Here is a 26,026-nt window from a genome sequence, read left to right as displayed (position 1 = left end):
TTCCAAACCTATATGAATTTCTTTGTTCTGTTGAACACAAACGATGATATTTTGAAAAATATGGGTAACCAAACAGTTGGTGGACCCCATTGACTTCCATACTATGGAAGTCAATGGGGTCCATCAAATGACATTCTTCAAAATATCTTCTTTTGTGTTCTTTTGGGTGAACTATCCCTTTAATTTGCGTGTCATAGAAAATCATTTCAAAGTTCTAGAAAGCAACAAAACTGTTACATCATTTAACTAGGTAAATGTTAAAGGTACAATATGTAACATTTTTGCAGTAAAATATCCAAAAACCACTAGGCTAGTGTTATATATTTTGTCCAGCTGATTACAAACAATGTCTCTAATGTTTTCAACTACTTGTAAATCATGAGAAAATTCCCATTCTAAACAGTGACACGGGGCAGTGCAGTCGCCTGTCAATGACGTCAGTTACCTTTGTTACCGCCTTTACTGACGTAGAAACCACATGACAATAGTGCCGTGGACAAATGCGGAAGTAGTGTCTAGCGTCCAGCAAACCACTAGCTTGCTTCAAGCAGTTCCTTATTTACTTCTTGCACGTTTTATGGTGGATTGTGTTAATTATTTATGGAACATAATTACTGTTTACCATCTGCCGCTGGTTCTGTCGACAAGGACAGCTCCCGTAAACTCATGACCGGAAAAGCGGAAGCGGCGCCAGCGACTGTGTCATAATAAAAGTCCCGCTGCTCGTGAGGCGTGTGTTGATCAATCGCTCCAGCTCCTCGTTCAGCTCCCGCAACACTCGGTCCTGCTCTGCTTCATACTACAGTAACGTTAATAATCGCATCCACGAACATGAGTTCTTCCAGACTCCAATCCCTATTCTTTTGCACCGTCCTTTGAGATGGAGACCACATGTCCCAAGTTTCCGCTCTAAAACTTGGCGTCATCAAACTACGCCTTTGTTTTGAATATGCTTCTAGCGACCTCTAGCGGAAAAAAATATCACAAATTGTACCTTTAATTTCTACATACACTGCCGTTCAAAAGTCAAAAGATTTTTTTTTCCCAAAATAAATTAATACTATTTTATTCAGCAAACATTAGTTAACCTGATCTAAAGTGACTTGCCGAAAATTTCGATATCAAATGAATACTAAACATTTTATTCACTCAAGAATCCTGAAAAAAAAAGAAAAAGAAAAAAATCATGGTTTCCACAAAGTTATGAAGCAGCACAACTGTTTCCAACATTGATAATAATAATAATAATAATAAATGTTTCTTGAGCAGCAAATCATCATATTAGAATGATTTCTGAAGGATCATGTGACACTGAAGACTGGAGTAATGACGCTGAAAATACAGCTTTGATCACAGGAATTCAAATAGAAAACAGCTGTTTTAAATTGTAATAATATTTCATAATATTACTGTTTTTACTGTATTTTTATCAAATAAATGTAGCCTAGGTGAGCAGAAGAGACTTTCAAAAGCATTTAAAAATCTTACCGATCCCAAACTTTTAAACGTTCGACTATTAACGATTGAGTCCATAAGTTACCATAAACTTAATAAATGCTTTTAAAAATGATTCATTTTTTGTTAATGCATTAACTAATGTGAACAAGCTGGACCATCATTTCAAGAATGTTCATAAAGAGCAAAGAGGATGTGAAATTTAAGACTCATTCGCCTGCATATTTCCCTGAAATTACCAGCGGATAAGGATAGTTTTCCCAGGGCTCATCTGAAGCTGTTGATGGCTTAGTTTCCTGCAGAAAGGCACAGTTGTAAAGCAGGATTATGGGATTGTAGCATATGTGCACACCAGCAGTCTTGAGTCCAGTTAGTGGCCCAGTTCTCAAACTACAGCGTTCTACATTTCCAATGTGTATTCTAGACTTTCTTCATCTAATGGTGGGTCGCAAGAAACCTTTGATTTATCGGCTGACAACAGCCACCATAAGACTGACGGACCTGCTGATGATTGACAGCTTTGTAGCTCCTGATGACCTTCAAGGGCCTAAAAGGAAAACAGGAAGAAAAGATAGGCTTGATTAGTTTTCTCTCCAAATGTTTTGGAACATGAAATCAGTTTAATGTCTCCCAGACCAAAGATGACTCACCAATAGACAAACCAAATGCGTTTAACTGCTCAACCAAGGCCAGGTACGTCATCGCACAAACAATGTTAAGGGTTTGAAGTGCATCCGGACGCAGGGGTTCTGAATCAGCTGATTGATCCCATTTAGCATGTTGAGTCATGTCTCTTACACACCGTTTGCTGGTACTATGGCTTATTCCTTCAGATGATTATATAAGAAGATGACGTTTAACAATAAAACACATTACTCTCGTTGAATCTTTCTGTTTTATGCTTTCATGACTGGTTCTGAATCTACATTATATGTTTAACTGCCCTTTCAGCATAATGGTGACCTTTCTTAAATGTCAGCAGTGATTCCAGCCCCAACCTTTGGTTTATTTCTGAATGCTTCAGCATCAAGAAAGGCATGCTAATAACGCTTTGCATTATACAAACAATTTGTCTCCACAAAAAAATGCACCATCATTTAAGTTGTTCAGGACTAAAAGGACTAAAACTATTAAACATTGTTTTTGGTAGTTGAAATAAAGAAGTTGAATTAACTAAAATTTAAATAAAAGTAAAATTAAAATATATATATATATTTAAAAAATAAAAATTACAGAATCACATAAAATTGCTAAAACTTAAACAATATTTAAAATGAAAACTGAAAATATAAAAATAAAAGTGAATTCAAAGTATTAATAAATACTATAATAATAAATAAGTTATACTAAAATAACACCAAGTTGAATATGAATAACATTAATGTGGAATAGACTCATCACATCAACAAATATTGACATTTATTTTCTTATTTTGGAATAACAGTCTTGACTTTATGTTAAAATAATTCTGTTTTTAGTAAATACTTTGGCTTAACAAATTGTACCCTATAACCCAAACATTACTCTATATTATATTATATTATATTATATTATATTATATTATATTATATTATATTATATTATATTATATTATATTATATTATATTATTTTATATTATATTATATTATATTATATTATATTATATTATATTATATTATATTATGAACAAGTACTTGAACAATCTTCAGTCTCTATTAATATAATTGAATCTTTAAAGATCACATGATTATTTTGCTAAACTCTATACCAGTACTTATTCACTTTAAAATGTCTTAAGTGGTCAGTGCAAATCATCCTTTTAATGTACAACGCAGGAAAATTGTTCATACCTCGGACCATAAAAGTAGCACATGACCTATATGACATGCTAATTTAGATTCTACAAAAGTGAGATGGGGGAGTGAGAGACAGATGGATGAGGATGTCTCTCTCTCTCTCTCTCTCTCTCTGCAAATGGAGGCTGGTGGAAGGTGAGTGGGTGAAATGTGTTTGTCTGAGACTCGGTGTTCAGTGTGGTACAGTGTTTTATGGGAACTCCGCAATTACTTCATTGCAGCTTCACTAGTGAAATGAAGTGTTTTAATAGACTATAAAAGCCTACATATTTATTGCTGTTTTTTTTTTTATTATTATTGCTGAATGCAGTTGTTGTATGTTGTGTTAATTCCAGCTTTAGTCCATATGAACTAGAATTATTATATATATATATATATATATATTATATATATATATATATATATATTGCACCCCAAAATCAAAAAGGGAAAACATTTTTTAAGATTTTTTTTTTCAATAATGAAGCATGTTTACCCCAAATTCTTATGTAATGCATCCAGAGATTGTTGTTGTAACTGTCTTTTTATTCAGTGATGATTCTCATTAAAGGGATAGTTCACCCAAAAATGAAAATTTGATGTTTATCTGCTTGCCCCAGGGCATCCAAGATGTAGATGACTTTGTTTCTTCATTCGAACGCAAATTATGATTTTTAACTGCAACCGCTGCCGTCTGTCAGTCAAATAATAGCAGTGATTGGGAACTTGAACAATAAAAGTCCAAAAAACTTCCATAGACAAATCCAAATTAAACCCTGCGGCTCGTGACGGCACATTAATGTCCTAAGACACGAAACGATCGGTTTGTGCGAGAAACCGAACAGTATTTATATCATTTTTTACCTCTAATACACCACTATGTCCAACTGAGGTGTGAGGTGTGTGTGTGTGTGTGTGTGTGTGTGTGTGTGTGTGTGTGTGTGTGTGTGTGTGTGAGAGAGAGAGAGAGCAAGAGAGAGTGCCTCATATTCCCTATGTTACTGGGACCAAATGTCCCCACAAGTACAGTAATACCAGTATTTTTTGACCTTGTCGGGACAGTTTTTTGGTCCCCATGATAAAAACAGCTTATAAATCATATGGAATAAAGTTAAAAATGTACAATTGCAAAACGTTTTCTGTGATGGTAGGTTAAGGGTTAGGGAATATACAGTTTGTACAGTTTAGAAATCATTATGTCAATGGAAAGTCCCCATAAAACATGGAAACCCAACGTGTGTGTCTCACTGCTTTAACACAGCTCCAGATGGAGAGACTGTTAGAAATCAGGCCTCCCCTGCTGCTCATCTTGGAGCTCTGGCTTCCATCCCGTCATTGTCACACCGCAGAGAGGAGCATCTCCAGGGCTGGCGTAAGCTCTGCACGCTGTGACCCAGATATACGGCAGCGCACCCAGAACACAACCTGTCTCTCTGACTTCCCATCCCTTCCCTCAGACACAAAACCTCCTATGATCCCTGAACACCTACTGGCCTTTGAGATGGCCATCAGGTCCTCAAGGTTTCTGAACCACCTTACATGTTAAACACCCTGAATAACACTGTAGTCCAGTGGCGTTAACAAGCAAATTACAATAAAATTATTTTCATCTTAGATGAAATGGGCATGAAAATGGGCATTATGAGAGTATAGTACATGCTTTTCATTTGATTTGGATTCAATTAGCTCTTTTTCAGTTTTAAAGAAGAACACAAAGGCTATGACATTTGAAGTAGCTCTACAGCCCAGTGAAATCTCCTTGGATGTTAACATGGTGCTTTATGAATAGGTTTTTATATATAGCATACGTTTTGGTAGTATCATGTGGTTGTTTGAATCTGTTACTTTAAATGATTCATTTGAAAGTGATTCGTGGAGTCAGTTTAAACTAAAGTCATCATTGGTTGATCTTATTTCAGTTACTGTTTATGAGTTGTTTGTTGTTGATGTTTGTTTGTGATGCATATAGAAGATCCTTATTGGCTTGGACACTTTAGGTGCAAAACTGAGATGGGTAACATAAGAAACCCAAACAAATTGTAATGTCTCTTTCTGGAAAAATATACATTTCTACGCCCACCCAAACCCCACATTGAATCAATAACAGGCAGCGCGATGTGGTCCGATTCCCGAGCGAATGACTCTTATGAACCGATTCTTCACAATGAATCAATCATTTAGAGTGGTTAATTGATTTAAACTGAACTCAGTACTGTTTCAGTTCGTTTGTGTCTGATTCTGAATGAACCAAGCACTGTTATTGTCATGTAAATAAGTGCAATTACTGACAGGTTAATATGACAATACGCAAATAAATGAATTCGGGGTGATTCGGACACTTTTTGCCACTGACGAGACTTGGAAAAAGTGTCCTAATCAACCTGAATTCACCCTAAATTATAAAGCCTTGGCTGCGTCACCACATTTCTATAGGTACCGATTAAACAAAACATACATTTTTAAATTTAGATTTATCTTTTGAGGAATCTGAAATTATTTCTTGAGTGCGTAAATGCAAAAATAAACGTTCTTCCCCCTCTAAATAGGCCTATTCCCAGTCGTCAAGACTAATCATAACTCAAATCGTTACATTTTTGTTTTCTTTTTTCCTGCTTTTTTCTTTTTAATTCCCAATCCCCTTTTATTGGAGGTGACGGGTAGCTTAAACGTATTTGCAGAATTGTTTAATAAACGATTAGTTGAAACGAACGGTTCAAAAGGAGCCGATTCGCTCAATGACTCGAACTTCCGCGTGGGGTTGCGCGCGCTGATGGTGCTGCATTCGCTCGAGCGCATCAGCGGCGCAGCATCATTTTAACGCACCACCTTGAGAAGACGCAACACAAAATGGCTTTGCGAATTTAACGCTCGACTGAGAAGAAACGCTCAAAGCACCATCGGGAATATAGGACGCTCGTTCTTTTTCTGAAATAATAAAGACCATAAACAAGAAACAAGCCTGGAAATCAACGGCGGACGGTGGGGGGAATTTGGGGACAGTCATGGCGGGGGTGGGAGCCAGGGGGAGAAAGACGGGACTCCCGGGGTTCTGTTGGAAAACATGCTATTTCCACATTCTCTTCTGGGTCGTGTCTGTTTGTGGAGAAGAGAGGACCTTCATTGTTGAGGTACGTGGAAAGAGATGACATGTCCACCATCCTCACCTCCACTGCCTGCGCGTGAAAGCGACCTGTTCCATTGAGCATCACGGACGCGTTATAACGCACAGCGTTTGGGTAGCAGATGACCATTAGAATGAGTTATATAGTCAAATGGTTTTATTAGCTCAAGTGGGTCAAACATAGTAAATAAATAATGATATAGGGATGCGTAAATAAATAAAGTCAAATGAACAAGCGGTGCAATTCTTTTTTTATAAGCATTTATTTTTAAACAATTAATAGCTAATAATCACCTTTAAATACTTGATATTTGAAAGTTGCATAACAGAAAATCATAAATAAGTATGATACTACAGCCAGGTAAAACAATAACAATGCACCCAAACCATCAATATCTGAATGAATTTAGCTTCGAAAACAGAATTATACAATTTATAAGATATTAAAATGTTTTTATTGTTCATTATGATTTCTTTTTTATGGCATTATGGGTAGTGCAAAATACAACAATAACAATGCGACCCATCCACATGTGAATAAATGCGCCATCTCTGAAAACAGCAACACTTTTTTATATGTACAGTATATATTTTACATTTTTTTGTGACACTACAGGTGAAGCACATTAGCAACAATAAAATGTACCCAAACCATTGATATCTGAATGCACTGAAAATAGTACTTATTATTTATAATTTTTGAAATGTATTTGTGATACAAGTAGTGCACATCTGTAGAAATGCAACCAAACAATCCACATGTGAATGAATTCTCATTATTTCTCTCTGCTCCTTTTTGCCTTATATTCGGCCCCAGACAGACATTAAGTGTTTTATGTTTGCTCTTCCTGGAAATACAGCACACTGAAGCCATTATCAGGTTGCCAGTAATTGGATAATTTCATTGCGCCACTCACTCCACATGCATTCCCTTATTATACCCTATATATCTTTGTTGGGAGCAACACGTTCAAGCTTTTATGCTCAGTGCAATGTTAGATATAAGATACTGAGTGACACAACTGGTCCTGTTCAAGATACGTGCATCTTATTGAGCAAAGATAGGACAAAGAGCTTCAGTTAAGACGGAGATTAGCAAGCATAATCATTTTCCTTAAGGACCCAAGAACTGTTTTGAACGATAGAGGTTGCATTTATAGCCCCGTAATGCTTTTGTTTTGATGTGCAGCTGCTGTTTTTGTGTGTGTTCCAAATATAGGTTCCTCTATAATTGATGGGAAAGGCAGGGATGCTTTTGAGTAGAGAGCCAGAGCTCATAAGAGCAGTTCTCCTGGATTCAGCTTTGTTGTGGCAATATGTTACATGGTGAATAGAGATCTCACCATTTACTCTGTTATGTCACAATATTTGAAGATAAAGCATTTCTTTATGGCATAAATTGCTTGCTGAAAGGTAGATTTTCACTGCAAATATAAAAGGCTATTACGCAAATCCAGTGGACAAATGAGATAAATAGGTTATACAAGGTGCACAAATGTTGTGATATACAGCTTGTTATTATTGTATTGTGTAAGCAAGACCGAAAGTCTTTGTGGTTATCAACATGCATGAATCTCCTTTTTGCTTTGCCAGAATAATCATGTCCTAAATGATTGTACTAAAAAGACAATTTGGTTCAATTCCAAAAATAACAATATTATAGATTCATTTATATTTTAAGAGTTTGTTGTTTCTGCCCATGTTCTGTTCCCATGCCAGCAGCGTTTTAACCCTCCATTTCTTTGTTTCATTCATGAGAGTGACTTGCAGCAGGTGGCTTTTGCATGATTGCACATAATAGCTACATGCACCTAATGTATACTGATTCTTATGGGTATATATAAACAATTTATATTGATTTATTGATTAATTACTTGCAAAACAGTGTGATCAAATCATTTGGGTGTACACAATTTTCAGCATACACATTATTTGGCTTCATGACCTTATTTTTAAATTGCAATTCATAAGATTTGTGGTAGTCCTTAACTTGCATAAACTGATATTTACAGTTTAAAGGGCTGTTCACACCAAGAACAATAACTATAAAGATAACGATAAGGATATAGTTAAAAAAAATAGTTCTAAATGTAAAAGAACAGCACTGTCCACACCACAACTATATTTTACTTTTATTCTAATTTAAGGGCTCGCACATTTAAAATAGCAGATGACATTGCGGAGAAGTTAATCGCCGAGGTCCAGAAAAAGCCTCCACTGTTTGACAAGTCAAAAAATGAGATCATTATGCCAGGCTAGCATGCTGAGGACATAGCATGCTGAGGACATCTGCTGGTTAAAGCCATGTAAATGCAACAAGAACAGCAAAAACATGTACAGACTTTGAAACCGCAGCGAGTGAGCTTAGAATAAACAGACTATTATCGCAAATATAGTTATCTTTATAGTTATCCTTCTTGGTGTGAACAGGCCTTTAGGGGGCATTTACGCTACACCATTTTCAACTAAAATGGAAAACCTATGCGTTTTTGGGGGCCTGAAAACACCAACTTTTGAAAACGGGTTTTAAAGTTTTTGAAAAAAATACCATTGTGGTCTCTGTGTAAAAAACCCAAATTTGTGAAAATTTGCGCATATGTATTATGTGTAGTAGGGCTGCACGATACATCGCATGAGATTGTCACGCGCATTTCATCAGTAAAGCCGGTTCCCTGATTACCGCTAAATCGCCATCACCTGCTTTCAAATGGAGCGGCATTTAATAGACAGAGCCGTAGTTCACTGAAAAGCCACGCAATATCGCATTCATTATCGAAGGCGATTCATCTGCGATATGAATGCGATATTGCGTGTCTTATCAGTGAACTACGGCTCTGTCTATTAAATGCCGCTCCATTTGAAAGCAGGTGATGGCGATTTAGCGGTAATCAGGGAACCGGCTTTACTGATGAAATGCGCGTGACAATCTCATGCGATATATCGCCCAGCCCTAATGTGTAGTGTTTCTTTACATTGACATCGCCAACTACTGGCCTGGCAGCAGAATACAGCGTTTTTAAATGATTTCGCGGGTCCATGTGAATGGAGATCATTTTGACAGCATTGTCGTCTGTACGTGAAACTTTTAAAAAATGCAAAGGAAAAACGTTTCCGTTTTTAGTACATCGTTGTTGAATAAATGTAAAACGCGTTAAACGCGTTCTGTGTGAACGGGCCCTAACACCTTGTCTACAACGGACACAAGCGGCATAACTAAAAACGAGACGCGGGCAGTGGAATGAGGAAAAAACGCAAGATCTCAAGATGCGTTTTTAAAAGCTGAACTGATTTTAACTTGAGCGCCACGTTTTTAGAGCGCCGTTTCATGCGCAAGACGCTGCAAAAGACACAGGACGTGAGCTCAATGGTCATACACGGCTGTCTAGTGCATGTTTACATAGAAAAACAATGGAAAGTAGCACACTGGAATGAAAAAACGTGTTCTGTGTGAACGGCCCCCTAGGGGGCATTAACACGACACAGTTTTCAACTAAAAATTGAATACTTTTTATGCGTTTTGGGGCCTGAAAACACGAACTTTTGAAAATGGGTTTCAAAGTGCAAGCTTTTGAAAATAATACTGTTTTCTTTTCTGTGTAAACTATAAAAACGCAAATTTGTGAAAATGGTGACGTCATGCGCATGCGTATTACGTGTTCAGTCTATAGCATAGTGTTTTTTCAAAGTGACATCGCCATCTACTGGCCTGGCATGAATAATACAGAGCTTTTAGTCGTTTTCGCTGATCCTTGTGAACGGGATCGTTTTGGCAATGCTGTTGTCTGTACGCAAAACATTTTTTTAAAAAACGCAAAGAAAAAACCTTTCTGTTTTTAGTATATTGTTGTCGTGTAAGCGTACCCTTAAAAAAGGTTTCTGTTAGATATAAAAAATGGTGTGGACAAAATAGGTTTCAATGTTAGTCCCATCAAAACTAAATAATCTGATCATGGTAATCCAGTTAACTGCTCATTCTGTTTTCAGATAATAATATTTTAAGACTGTGATATCAGATTAGACCATATTATATAGATTATATCTTCCTATCTCAGCAGGCTACATTCTGCTTCACTAGACTAAATAACTTCAATCATCAATGAAGCAGTGGTTTGTATGTGGATTTGGATGTATTTTTTGCAGTTAGGTTGAGTTGTACTGAACAATTGCCAGCAGTAAAGATGCTTTTTGGAGTACCAGTTAAGTGTGTCTCAGTTCTGGCCAACCAGAAAGAAGCATCTGTTCCTTCACTGAAGCAGGTTAATGACAAAGAACCGAGTGGAGCTACTAATGTGGAAAATGATAATGGTGAAAGCAGTAGGTGAGGATGAAACTCTGTCCTCTGCCAGGATAGTCTCATACTCTTATATCAGTCTTGTTGCTTTTTGACTCACTACCAAGCAAGTCATGCAGTGAGTAGGATGCTGTTGATACTAGTTTTGGATTGTTGCCTTAGAGCTGACTTGGTATTTATGTTTTGAGTACTGTAGTGTCCCTGGCGATATATTTTTTAATATTGAAGTATTAAATGCAGTATTATGCACTTTTATTTTCCATGCAGTGTTATTTTAGTATATATATACATATATATATATATATATATATATATATATATGTATATAATAGTATTTATTAATATTTTAAATAGCATTTATTTTTTGTTTTTTCAGTTTTCAATTTAATTTAGCTTATGTTTTAGTAATTTTGTTGCTATTTTTGTTATTGTTTTTTTTTAAATATATATATTTCCATTTAGCTTTAATACATTTTAGTTTTAGTTATTTTAGTACTTCCGCTTCCACAAAAAGTTAGAAATGGTCGCCTTGTAAATTTGGTGAAATAAAATGAATTTTTTAAAAATATGAGTTTCAATCTGATATGTATATTTTATTTTATTTAAGCTTTATTCCAATAAAAAAAAAAATCTAATTTAAATAATTTTCTTATGTCACAAATATTGTCTTTGGCAGAAATGAATAGACTATCATTATACTGACTGATACAGTCTATAATATGATTTCAAACATCAACATAAAGTCAACATTTCCTGATTAACGCCTTGCTTTTTCATGTTAATTATCCTGTTTCACATTATGGAAGTAAAATTGGTTGCAAATGCCATTTCGCGCTGACAACGGCCTCGACTCTTAAAAGTAATTTAGATAAAAAGTCCTTTGTTTAGCTAAAAGGATGTCGGTTATCTTTTCTTAATGTCATTTGACAAGGTGCGAGTGACTTGGGCTGACAGCGATGTCCTTAGTGTGTCATCTCCGTCTGACATCTGTTTTAATGGATGACAGCTGTTATCTGCAAAGGACAGAGTTCACAGGGCAAAGAGAAGGTGGTCTTCATCAGATCATTTTCATCAAAGGCAAAGAACGCATCACTATTACTATTGCTTTTACTGACAGTAATATGGTAAACTGTGCAGTTACTTTTTACTCAGTGATCAGACTTGTTTTATTGCCAGGAACAACCCATCATTTGCATAGCAGTAAGTTCCTGAGGTAAGAACCACTCACACAAAATCTAGTTTGTAGATGCTGTATTCAAGGTGATATCGAACCACTGTTTACATATTAGAGGAATCCCAGCATCTAATCTAATCAAAAAAGGCACAAAAACCAAAGCCTAAGCATTTCTGAGGTTCAGGGACTCATCCATTGTTCCATTTGCTTTGTTTCTTACAGCAAGCTGCTTTTTTAGTGCTTAATGCAGATTAATACAAGGCAGCTTTTTGGTCATTTGGTGGTTGGGCTCTATAGAGACTCATGCATGATTTTCAGTCTGATTTCATTCGGTTCCTGAACTATCAATTGATTTCTCTGTTCTGTGTCTGGCCCTGTGCAGATACGAAAGCTCTTCACCTTCATGTGACAGAGTCTGAGAAGCTGAAACCCGGCGAGGTTAGATTGCTGTCTCCATCTGACAGTTTAATTTTAGCCACAGGAGCAGTTAAGCCCCACCAGTTTGTTGGATTTGACTGTAAATGCTCAGTGGTTGCTTTCTGTAAGGAACTGCACACATTTACTGTACAACAGGGACTCGGGAGAATCGTGAGGAAATTCATTCAGTTTTTAGAAAAGCTTCATTTTTTCAAATAGAGATTTGAGACTGTTTTGGTGTGGCACTGGTTTAACTAGATTGTGAAGCATGCTGGGTACATTTATTGGCATTTTGTTCATTTACAAATATGTTTAAGAAGAAAATTTTATGGCTTTAGAGTCTTGCAGAGCTTAGGAGATTTATTGAAGATGTCATTGAATTAATATCTCTGTTTCAGATTGTGTCAGATGTCATATATATATATATATATATATATATATATATATATAAACAATATAGAAATAAAACAATAAAAAAGCTATTAGAAAAAAAAATTTGGAAAATCATAACATTTGAACATTTCCTTTTTATTAAAGATAAATATATATTAATATATAATTTTTGTATTTTTTTATTACGTACATCTCTGTGTGTAAGGCCTGTTAACATTAGGTGAAATAATGTGTATATATATATATATATATATATATATATATATATATATATATATATATATATATATATATATATATACACACATTATATCATTATTATACATTATTATACAAGTCTATAATCTGCTCAGAACAGTGAAGAAAACAATGACAGCAACCACCACCACCTCACACAATGGCATTAAATACCACAAATATCTCCTTAAATATCTAATCTCAGAATATTATTTACAGTATTAGACATCTTAAAGAAACTTACATTGCACTTTCAAATGTGGTACATTTAACCAATTGTACCTTGTTTTGTGGACATGTATAATGGTAATGCCATGGTATTTTCTGAAGTACTTTGGAGTAGCATGTAAATAACATGGTTTTGTAGGCCCTACATGAACATGGTAGTCATACAGTACCATAGTAGTACAGTATATATATATATATATATCTCAGAGTACCATAGTACTACCATCTGTTACCGATATTGTACAATACTGCTACAGTACTTGTTTTAAAGGTTAAAAAATAACAGAAGATTTGGGTGTGTGTGGATGGATAGAAATGTAATATTTACTTGCCCTAATTTTTGTCTCTGACTGTGAGATATGTATTTTGCCGTACCCTTTAAAGGATGTTAAAGCATGTCAGAACCTCTTTGTGTGTGAAGTATACACTGAAACACACTGCTTCAGTCCCTAGCGAATCTCATGCGGTGAAGGCTGTGAAAGGAATCTATTGTTGTGTTTTTTATGTTTGCTTTGTTCTCTTTTGACGGCATTATGGTATTTTTCTGTTCACTGTAGGATTAAAATGCTGTTGTCTTTATTAATTATTCTGTTTACTTTTGTAGTGTTTGTTAGTTATGCTAGTATGTGGTGAGAGAAAGCAGTCCTCGCTTTGACTGTGCAACTAATGCAGGGAACTAAATAAGGATGGCACAGTTTCCTCACATAAAAGTCTAATTCGTCCTGAATATGTCTCTTCAGGAGACCACATGCTGAGGGAGAAATTAAAAGCAAGAGGGAAAAAAATCACAAGGCCAAAGAAAAACCTAATTAGTTCTCACAAATACTGTGCTAGTATCACCACTTGAATTGAAACTGAATGGTGCATTGCATTTGTTATGCTATTTATAGCAATTTTTGGGGCCTGTGCTGTTATGTGATATGATTAGTAGTGCTCATACTTAGTGTTAAGAGTTTCAACCAACACTCCCCCTAAATTTTAATTTCATAACTATAGCCTTGAAATCACCCAGAAACAATAACATCTTCATAGCAATGTGCTATAAAATGCTCAGAACAACATAGCAACATTTAATTTATTTTTTACATTTTACATTTGGTTGGTCTTGGGGTGCTTGATACGGACACAAACAGCAGCTCTCCTCTCGGTCTTTGTCTGAGCTCCCTTCCCCCACGTCTCCATCTACTGTACGCTCTCATCTTCCTCTCTCCATCACTCTACCTCTCCCCCTCCCCGCCGATATCCTTCGTCTCTCTCCTCCGTCTTGCTCTGTTTGTCTCGCTGCCACAGCCTTTGTCTTTTTGTTCTTCGTTGTCTCCATCTCTGTCCGTTTCCCTCTCTAGTACTGTTGTTATCATTATTTGTTGGGCCCTTGTGCCACTTGTATACATAGAACAATTGCGAAAGTACAGGAAGTGATGGGAAAAGAGGATCGGGAAATGATGCGAGTCAGACTTGAACTCGTCACCTGCTTGGTAGGGATGCACCGATCCGCCTTTTTCGCTTCTGATACCGTTTCCGATACCCGGGATTCAGTATCAGCCGATACCGATTTGATATTCAAGTAATAATAAAAAAAGTGCTAAATTACCTAATAAACTGTATGCCTCACTGTGTGGAAGAAACTGAGATCAAGGTATCAGGTTTGACTTAAACATTACTTTCCTAAGTTTGTAAAACTAAACAAACAGACACAAACTAAATATATTTATATATAAATATAGGCTATACTGTAAAATTAAAAGACATTTTTTTTTTTTTTGAGGCAGAAACATGATAGATAGGACAGAACAAAAAATGCTATTAACAATCTTTCATTGCGCAAAAATGTTATAATATGAACGGCTCCCATACAGAGCGGCACAAAGCGCTTATGCACATCCCGTGTGTAGAATGATGCGCTCGAAGCATAATGGAGTCGCAGCGGCAGCGCTCCGCATTAAAAAGTTCAAAGCACAAAGATAGATTGATGCATATTGTATTACTGGTATAGTTGTCTACAGTTGAAGTATAATAATAGGAACATTTATTCATCTTGGAGAGAGTTTCATTGTGTTGACATAACCGAACGCGACACGCAGTCTGAATGCTGAATGGAGAATGACTGACAGGCGGAGCAGCGGAGGGAGGCATTTACATGAACTATAATTTAACAACTTAAATATTTATCTGTACCTCAAATTAAACTATGGAATGGCTTCAGAACACTTGGAATATAGTGCTCGGAAACTTTATGGTGCTTTTTAATGTTTTTGTGTCTTTTGTGGAGTTTAACAATAACACAAAATAGTACGCGCACAATATCAGATTTGGATCGGTCCCGATCCGGCAGAAATGGCAGTATCGGAGACGATTCCTGATCTGAGTATCGGATCGGTGCATCCCTACTGCTTGGTTGTTATAATGTGTTAGCTAACTGCTAGGCCATGGCTATAGCACTATTATTATGTTTTACGCAAGCCAGACATTAATTTTTGCATGTCATCATAAGCTTAATGTATAAGTAGGGCTGCAAGTTTTGGGGAAAAATCTAATTGCAATTTTTCTGATAAAAAAATGTTATCGCAATTTAAAAATACATATATACAAGGCTTGACATTAACTTTTTTTGCTCACCAGCCACTGTGGTTAGTGGTTTTCCAAAGTAACTAGCCACTCAGCATTTTCACTGGCCACAGTTTTGACATCGATACCATGGGAAAAACTGACATATAGATATTTTTAATATTATCTCATAATTTGGCAGCAGGTATATTAGGCTGCTGTCACTTTAAGATCTGGCACACGGATACATTATCCTGTTACACAGTGGCGGCTGGTGCAAAAAATGTTTGGGGGGGGCGCAAAAAAAAAAAAAAAACTATTTAGAAATGCAGGAATGAATAGGCTAATTGTTGAATAACCATTTAACAAGTGATAAAATAACGTATCATTACTGCTTATCTAAAACAGGGAAAATTCAGTATTTAAAGCATGCCATAGGGCTGGGATCTAAAAAAAAAAAAATCTGTATTTAATTAAAAAAACTGTTATTTCACATCCTGCCCAATATTGTCCTTGAAACAATGTTCATATTGAAGGCTATAAAAAAAAACATGAATGCATGTTATATTATGCTATATTATGGAAGAGAGTGCTGTTCATTCACTGAAACTCGAACACGCGACCTTCGGGTTACAAGTCTGACTTTCTAACCATAAGGCCACAACTGCCCCAACATTATTGAACAAATGACAGGGAAAAGATAAGGAAACAGGAAATTATATAAAACTTAATAACATGAGCCAGACACAAACTTATGCTGCCCTGGTGAGCACCATGGCTCAATGTATCTTCTCACTGCTCTTCTATTCTATCGGTCAGGTGGTATTGAGGTACCGCTGCGAGGAACAGAACCTGTATTGATTCTAGTGATGATGTGACATGCGGTTTCTCTCTGAAACACAAGATATGAAAAGTCACGAAGCAATGCCACCAAATCAATGCCCACAATTCCTCACACTAAACGCACACACCTTCCTCTCAACTCCTTTGCAACTCCCTACTCATTAGCACACATTTATGAGAAAGGAGAGTCCATATGACCTGAACATCTTATGTTTCAAAGATGCCAATTACATGGGCTGTGATCACACATTTTACAGTCGGTAATAATGTAAAAGTAATACTCCAGTAAGTGCATGCTAGATACTGTATCTGCTCTGTAATATACTCTAGTGTACCTAATAATTTAAGTCTGATCTTAGCAGTTTATGCGGCACATTTCAGCATTGATTGTTTTGTGATTAGGGATGGGTAGCAATGGTAGATTAGTTTACAAGTTGTCCAAAAACAAAGTAGTCAATGAGTGAAATTAACTTTTGTGTGTGTGTTAGACATAATATCAGAAATAGTCTGTATAGCCTAAGAGACAACCTAGAAAAAGGTTATGAAAAAAATTATTTTGACACAAAGACCTTTACTAAAAAAAAATTTAAACCCTTTTAAATTCTAGGAGATGATTGATGGTTGATTCTTTGAGAGTCAGATTGTTTATTTGAGGTAAAACACATGAAACTTTTCAGAGATTACATTACAGCAAATATCATGATGAGGTAACCAGGCGTTATTTGAGCTCTGCACAGTTTCGCAGGCAAACATTGTGCTGTTTCAGCAGAACAATCCAATGTAATCTGAGTCAGATGCAGACTTCTTAATCTTAACCTTATATTGTTTATCAGTATTTCATTGTGTGTGCCATATGAACAGAGCAAAAGCAGATAATTATTTTGATGGTCCACTTTAGATGCTCTACTAATTAACTTTGCAACTACATGTCAACTAGCTCTCATTAGAGTATTAGTAGACTGTCTTCTTAATATCTTCTACACTTTATTTTGTTGCTCTCCAACAGACATTGTACTGACTGTAAGTAACTTTGCAATTACATGTCAGCTTATTCTACTAAGCCTAACCTAACATACTAATACTCTAATGAGAGTTAGTTGACATGTAGTTGTAAAGTTACTTATAGTTAGTAGAATGTCTTGTCCCTTTGACTTCCATTGTAAGTGCATTACAGTACATGCACTTTACTTGTTTTTACAAACTGAGGGTGTGTTGGCGTTATTTTCTGTTGTAATCGACTGCATGTCACAGATGCTGTACATAGAGCTTAACTTGTTTTGAACCCAGAACATTCCTCTAGGCATTATTTTCCACCAAATCCCAAAGAAAGTCAGATGAATATGTTTTTAAGGTGTGTTACTACTAGAAATTCATCCTTTGTTTGGAGAGCACATACTGCACGCTGCTCATCGAGGTAGAATATCATCACTCCGTGCCACCTGGCAGAGATGACGAAAGGATTTCGAGTTTCAGGGGCAGCTGTTCAAACTCAAAAAAAGACATCCAGTGCTGTGTTTGGAATGGAGTACAAGCTTACTGAGTACTAATACTGTATATCATGTATATTGTACTGTATAATCTGTATACTATATTTTAAAATAGTATCTGAAAAAGAATGCAATTTGCAATGATATTAAACAGTAGTATGCTACATTGTTATCACATGACTTCAGCAATGCATGTTTAATTTAGCCAGTGGCACCCAGTTATCAATTTGGAAAGTATCAGAAAATATCCAGTTAAAACTCTTGATTAACAGTCCAATCAAAGAGTAAAAAAGAGATGAACATTCATCACACTAGAAATGGAACTGAAGCGAGTGCATCGCATTGTGGGATGCAGGAGGAGACAGTTCACCGAACTTATCGGCAATTAGTAATCTGAGTATTGCATGCATATTTGCTTACTGTGCACATATAAATACTATAGGCTATAAAATAGAAAGAATAGAATATCAAAAAACATATAGCCTGTGACTACAGTAGTGGCCAAAAGTGAAAAGTGTTCGGAGAGGATATTTGTTTTTAATGACCCTACAAGTTTAAACCATCAAAATATGAGGAAAATATTTTATATTTTTAAGTATTTTAAAATGAGGGATGAACATATGTAGTTAAAGGTGCAGTATGTAATATTGACAGCTAGTGGTTGAAATGGGTAATGCAGCCCAAATTCAAAATATTGGTGAGTTGTTTCCCCCGCCCCCTACTCCTCAGACTCAACCAGATTGCCAGATTGAGGACACGCAACAGGAGCGAGTGCAATTGACAATGGAAGGCGAAGAGACTTAAACACAGTTGATTAATTAATTTATCTGTGTCTTAATATGCTCCCGCTCATAGAGATTTTTAGATGGATGCCGAGGCTTTTTTGGTCGGGTCAAATCTGCAATCTCTGACCCAGTTCATTTACTGCCTTCCATGGCTGCATTTCACCATGTTTTCCGCCAACTGGCAACCCGGAGTATTGAAATACTATTGGGTAAATTGGCAGTGGGCGGGATCACACAGACCAAAACAAAACAGACATTGTGACACAGAATGTACATTTCAAAGTAAAATGACAAAAACACAGTACTGTATGTGAACTTAGAATGTTTCCTAAATATCTGCATACATATTATGGTATTTTTATGATTTAGTACAGTCAAAAAATTACATACAACACCTGACAAAATTATTTGGCAAAAAAAGAGAAAAAATGGCAAACTACAGCTATAAGTTTTATTTTACTATACAAAAAAATAGCATAACAAACAAAAACCTCACAGGAAAAAGCATTCATTGACTACAACATAATCACTTATTAATATTTTGTTGGCTCTTGCTGGTTTTTGCATGTGCTTATAATGTTTTTGTATGACATCCTCGCCAAAAAATTGTCTGCACAATTTGGCATGTTTCATTGCATCTTTAACACATTTTTAATAATATTTGAATAAAGGGTGAAGAAGGAAATTTTCCCAATCTGGACATCACTTTTGGCCACTACTGTATTACTGACAATTTGAGAAATCTGAGATCAGGACAATAAATAACATCTAGTTTTAGAATTATAGTTACCGGTGCTTAATTTAACAAGTGGTGTTGGTAGCCGCTCTTACTTGTTAATTACAGAGGGTTCACTCTGAAGATTTGAATTTGTTCACCCTCATTATCATTCAAACCTTTATGACTTCCTTCTGTGGAGCGTAAAAGTAGAAATGATGGAGAATGTTTTGGCTACTCCAAAATGGCACATTAAAAGTCATGTGGACCACTTTTATGCTGCTCTTTGAGTAATTTTGGAGTTTCTCCTTTTGTGTTCCACAGAGAAAAAAAAACAGGTTTGGAATGCCACGTTCACTATCCCTTAACTTCCTTGACGTCAGTGCAGTTCACAAGAACAATTTATCATTTATATTTCCAGAGAAATGTGGATTTCTGACTTTGAACTTTGAATTCCACCGAATCCCACAAAGTGCTGGAACGGAAATAGTCCCGCAGCTTAAATATGGCTTATTATTCACGGAGCAGAACTGTCACAGTCTTTTGTGTTTTCCAGATCTCACAGCCTTCATTGATTTATCAAAGTGGATGAGACATGTATTGTTGGGTCTAGTGCTGGTTTCAGACTTCACTGAATGCCATGCTATAATGACGGCACCAGTAAGAGCATTGGTGAATTATTTAATGGGTACGATTTCCCAGGGGGCCGTGCAGAGCCTCTGTTACCATGGAGGCTGAGCCAGCCATGTACTCGCTGATACACTGTGAAGTTTGCATTTCAGCATTTGAAATATGCAAAATAATGTTATCATTACATGATTGTGCATTATTTTATTTTCATGCATACTGATATGAAGAGATGCTTTATCAATGCATTTAAACAGTAAAGAGTATGATAAGCTAGTGCTGATTCAAATTTATATATATATATATATATATATATATATATATATATATATATATAATACAGAACTAGATTTATAATATACATAATTGGTGCAGTTCCATCAATGTCCCAATGCTAAAGTTTTTCCTAGGGATTTTATTTTTTGGGGGGGAAAATTTACATTGCCTTTTGCAGTTTTTTTTAATATATTTCTAATATATATATTACAATCTTGGCACAAGTATTTAATGCCCTGTAGTAAATATTATTTTAGTATCACTGAGATACTATTTTTTATGGAAGCTTGTTCCCACCACTAAATAAAAAAAAAGGTAATTACGACTTTTTATCTTACAATTCTGACTTCTTTTCTCAGAATTGCGAGATATAAACTCAGTTGCGAGTTATAATGTCAGAATTGCAACATATAAACTCACAATTGCGAGAAATAAAGTCAGAATTGTGAGTTATTGCGAATATATCACGCAATTCTGACTTTATAACTCACAATTCTGAGTTTATATCACAATTCTGACTTTATAACTCGCAATTGTGTTTATATCATGCAATTCTGACTTATATCAGGCAATTCTGACTATAACTCACAATTGTTTATATCTCGCAGTTCTAAATTTACATCACATTTCTGACTTTATAACTCGCAATTGTGTATATATCTCGCAATTCTGATTTTATAGCATGCAATTGCGAGTTTATATCACACAATACTGACTTTTTAACTCGCAATTTTAAGTTTATATCACGGAATTCTGAGATAAAAGTCTGAATTGCAGGAAAAAAGTCACAATTACTCCTTTTTTATTCAGTGGCGGAAACAAGCTTCCATAATTATTCTTACTTGCTCAAGCCATAAGAGTCGACCTTTAAATCCCTCCCTTCAATTTAAGTCTTTGCCTGTTTTATAGTGTAAATATATATTAAAATGACATATTAGCCAAAAATCCTAGGTTATGCATTAGTAGATGTGATTGATTCTATTTGCAGACATACATGTAGTATCAAGAGAACACTCTTTTTAATTCTAATGAACTCTACATGGCTCTTTCTAATATAGAAACAGTGCAGTGTGTACCGGCCCAAGGATTGATTTCCGTTTTAAGCACTGACTCACTGTTTGTGATGGGTCCTGCTTCATGCTGAGAAGCAAAGGACCAGAAACTCCAGCATTAAAATATTCATGCTGAAAATGGACTCTAAGCCATGAGCTCAATTAAAGAGCCCCTCTCCATGTGTGCAGTGCTTTAAAATGAGGGCTGTGCTTACTAGTTCTCCACTCTGCCTGTCCGCAGGGAGAGATGAAAGCCGAGAGAGGAGGATGAGATGAGGGAATGAGAGGATGCTCTATATAAGTTCAGTTTTATTTTTATGCTTTTAAATCAAGGAGCATGTGAAATGAACTAAACTTTGAGAACAAATGGAGTTCATATGAGGTGGCTGACCTCAGCAGTGTCTGTTTATTGATACAGTTTGTGTTTTCTTACATATTTAAAGCTGAAATGCTTGATTGGCTTAATTTTTGTGCACTAGTATCAAAAATCTTGCACAAATGATTATTGTAAAATTTCACATCTCTATTAACTTAAATCTTGTTCGCATTTTTAATGTAAGGATAATTTAAGATGTAATTTTAAGGTCTTATTTTAGTCTGTATTTTTTAAAGTTTCCATTCAAAGATCCAAAAAGCTGCAACTTTTTTCCACCACGGTCAAATTATTGGTCATGTTTTCCAGTTCTGATACTGATTAATGGCTATCAAAATGGTTTTAGAAAACTTACATCACCATTTTTATTTTTTTTTTGTAATGTTCTAGGTGTATTTTTAGTTTACATTACAATCATTATATTGGCATCAGTATTTAATGCACCTTAAGAGAGAGATATAGATACTATATTATTAATATTTTATTATTTGTAATTTTTTTAACATATATTTTTTTCAGTTAATGTTTATTTTATTTCAAGTAATGAAAATGTTTTATTTTATGTATGGTTTTATTTTTATATTTAGTTAACTATAATAACCCTGCCTTTAGTTCTTAATGTAATGTCTCTATCTTTGCAGACGTGGCTGAAGAACTATGGCTACCTGCTCCCTCATGACATCCGGACTTCAGACCTGCGATCGGAGAAAGCCATGCAGTCAGCGGTCGCTGCCATGCAGCGGTTTTACGGTATTCCAGTGACGGGTGTGCTGGATCAAACCACCATCGAGTTAGTAACAACCTTTTACTGCACAACTTACCTTTCAAAAAATCAATAACATAAGAAATCAGCTGAAGTGCACAAGCTTTATTACTGTGTTTTTGAGCAAACTGTATGCTTATTTATAACTTTAACTTTGTGCACTAACTCTAGTTTTACTTAAAAAGCTTTTTTTGATAAATATGTTTAAATGATATCCACTCACATGAGAGGAAATTTTAAGTCAAAAACAATTGAGGTGAGTCACCCCCTCATGGGAGCCGACCAGCCATGTGTTATGCTTAGATCAAGTTAATGTGCACAAAAACTAAAGGAGACTTACCTCAGACTATGATATTTTTTGAGAACATCAACTTGTTATACTGCGCACCAGTTATACATAAATGTAATGAGTGCTCCAAAAATGATGGGGGCAACAGAGAGACTAATTGTTATTTAGGAAGATGAATAAAAGCAAGTGAAACATAAACATGTAATTTCTTAGTGCTTAAAATCAGCATGAAACAGAAGTTGCTATAGTCATTTCTTCTTCCCTATTTTGACGTATATCTGAGTGAAATGGCTTCTTGAACAAGAAAAAAATGTAGAGCAGGACTAGAGCTATTGGTGGATCTCATGTGAGTGACAGGTTGCCCCGCCCTCATGCCAGTAAACACGTCATCAGAGATGAGATGTTGCTGCAAGAGGGAGGAGAAGTTATTTCGATTAAAGATTATGAGGCACATGAATTTAAAAATGATGTACACGGATAAATCATTCAACAAATAACAAATACTGCAATATTCCATAAAAAATAAGAATTTTGACTTCATGGTGACAATGTTTCTAAAAAAAAAAATTAGGCCTAATATAAAATTTTTTAATTGCAATATAGTTTATAAAAATATTGAAACAAAAATTTGCCCTATTTGTTTACTTAATGCATTGGTCTTCTTGGTGTTTAATGTTGATTTTAGCCCCGCATTATCTGATGTACAGTAGTATAAAGATAAACATAAACTTACTGTTATAGTATTCTGTGACAGCTGTTTGGTGTCCTTTGGTGTGATCACTATCCACATGTTTTAAGGTGGATGAGAAAACCACGGTGTGGGGTTCCAGATCACCCTCACATCAGCCGACGGAGGAGAAATAAACGCTATGCCCTCACAGGTCAGAAATGGAGGGACAAAAAGATCACATACAGGTAAAGTGTGCCGTATATGCAGAGACCGTTTAAATGCAAAGCTTATGGATGGATGGATGGATGAATGAATGGATGGATGGAAGCATTCCAAAAACTCCATATGTCCATAAATAACTGCACCTCACATGATTTGATTGTCTTTAATGGCGGCCTATTAGGCATCTTGCTGAAGCCAGCTTATGGAGTATATTTGTACCCTCATCTTCTATTATTTTAGTGCATATTGCATTCATACATGTGAGTATGTTTTGGAACACATGTCGCTTACACAATGTTCCAGACTAACAGTGAAAATGCTTCCCTCCAACCTTAAAAATGCTACAAGAAGCTTTTGCGTTTTTGCCTGATGGGAGAGCGAGAGAGAAACAAAGAAATAAGGGATGTTGCAGGTCAGGATGGAAGAGGAATAGTTGATGAAAAGCTGGTACTTTGAGTGTTTTTTTGTTTTTTTTTTGCTATTATCCCCCAAAACCCACTCAACCTATTAATTCATTTATTTTTTAAGTCAGTTATATATAATATATAATATAAATAATGTAATAGAATTAAATTATATTGAATAATATGTGTGTGTGTATATATATATAGTAGTTCATTTTTATACACAAAAAAAGGATTAATCTGTTACCTTCAATCCAGATGAACCATTTGAGTAGACAGAAAGCCAATATATTTGCAGATTTTGACTTGAAGCTGTTTCTGATGGTTACATGATGCTGACTCAGTGTATATGAGCTGAACAAAAGGGATTCTGGGACATTTTGTACTTGCGGTGCATTCCTATTGGCATAAACATGAGACCATTTAGATAATTTGCAAACATTTGTTTGCTTTCGTCTGTTTTTAAGCTCTATTAATTTCATTTAGTCATCTAATGCAGGCTTGAGCTTAGTTTGTAGTCACTGGTTAATCAGATGTGATATTCTCACTTGTGTGTGCCTGCAGTTTTGTGCCAGAGACAAACATCTGCTTTTGCCTTAGGTGTCTGGCCTGGTTTAACTTTTGCCCTATATTCAAGGAAATTTTTATGCAGATTAATTCTTATGTAACAGCACAGCGCTGTGCACTCGAATGGCATTTGCTTCAGTTTATTGCAGAACTAATTCATATAGAAACAGCATTTCTAATAATAAAAAAACACTGGTACACTGATGGCAAAGTGTCATAGGGATGTTAAATGTCACAGGGAAGAAAAATAAATATGCAGGCAGTGTTATTTTAGTATTATTTATATTATCTATTATTTAAAGTATTAATATTTTGAATTAGCTTTTATTGTTATATTTCGAGTTTTCATTTTAGATTAGGTTTTAGTAATTTTGTTGTGTACTTTTGTCAGTTGTACTAATTTTTTAATTATTTCTAGTTAACTTTGATTTATTTTTATTTATTTAATTTTAGAACTTCATTTTAAACTTATTAATTTCACTTAGTTGCCATATTTCATATTTGTTTTAATGTTCATTATAACTTTACATTTTATGCATGTGTCAGATGCACATTCTTACTGCACATTTTGCACTATATTTTACCAGTTAAGCTAGTTTAAAAAGCACCTTGTTCCATGAAATATTTAATTTTAATGAATTAGTTCATATTAAGTCATGCAATTTAATATTAAGTATGCATGATCTTTTTTTCTGTTTCCTTCCTCTTCTTCCTGTTTCCAGCATACATAATTTCACCCCCAAGGTGGGCGAGAAAGATACCCAGAGAGCCATTCGCCAGGCCTTCGATGTGTGGCAGACAGTGACCCCGCTGACCTTTCAGGAAGTGGCCTATTCTGAGATCAAGAACGAGGGTAAAGAGGCAGACATCATGATCTTCTTTGCCTCTGGTTTCCATGGCGACAGTTCTCCTTTTGATGGAGAAGGAGGTTTTTTAGCTCATGCATATTTCCCCGGTCCCGGAATTGGCGGAGACACACACTTTGACTCCGATGAGCCCTGGACGTTAGGAAACGCAAATCACGACGGTAAGTGTGGCACTATGATGCTAAACTGTCATTTGTTGTTTCATAGCATTTAGTTTTCAATTGTATATGATTATTGCTATTAAGGCCCCTATATACTTTAAGCAAAATCTGAACTGGTGTGACGTCACTTTGAACAAAATCAGGCCAAAACAAAGTTCATGTGGAGGCTGTTTTGGGAGCTCGAAACAGCTTGCCAAAGTGAACTTTCTGGAGAACTTTCCTTTGGGGTGTGTTTCCCAAAGCCAACTATG

General features: G+C 35.6%; 1 protein-coding gene across 1 annotated transcript in view; it reads left to right on the top strand.

Annotated features, from left to right (window-relative positions):
* The first annotated feature begins 6,257 nt into the window (after positions 1-6,257).
* mmp24 (matrix metallopeptidase 24) overlaps positions 6,258-26,026 on the top strand; it is a 31,145-nt gene continuing 11,376 nt past the window's right edge. The window contains exons 1-4 of the mRNA XM_067373263.1: positions 6,258-6,398; positions 22,475-22,623; positions 23,684-23,800; positions 25,471-25,775. Coding sequence (XP_067229364.1) covers positions 6,273-6,398; positions 22,475-22,623; positions 23,684-23,800; positions 25,471-25,775 — 697 coding nt within the window. The 5' untranslated portion in view covers positions 6,258-6,272. The remainder of the gene's footprint in view (positions 6,399-22,474; positions 22,624-23,683; positions 23,801-25,470; positions 25,776-26,026) is intronic.

Source organism: Chanodichthys erythropterus, chromosome 21, assembly GCF_024489055.1.
Source record: "Chanodichthys erythropterus isolate Z2021 chromosome 21, ASM2448905v1, whole genome shotgun sequence".
In the NCBI taxonomy this organism is placed as follows: domain Eukaryota; kingdom Metazoa; phylum Chordata; class Actinopteri; order Cypriniformes; family Xenocyprididae; genus Chanodichthys; species Chanodichthys erythropterus.
This window is presented reverse-complemented; position numbering and strand designations above follow the sequence as displayed.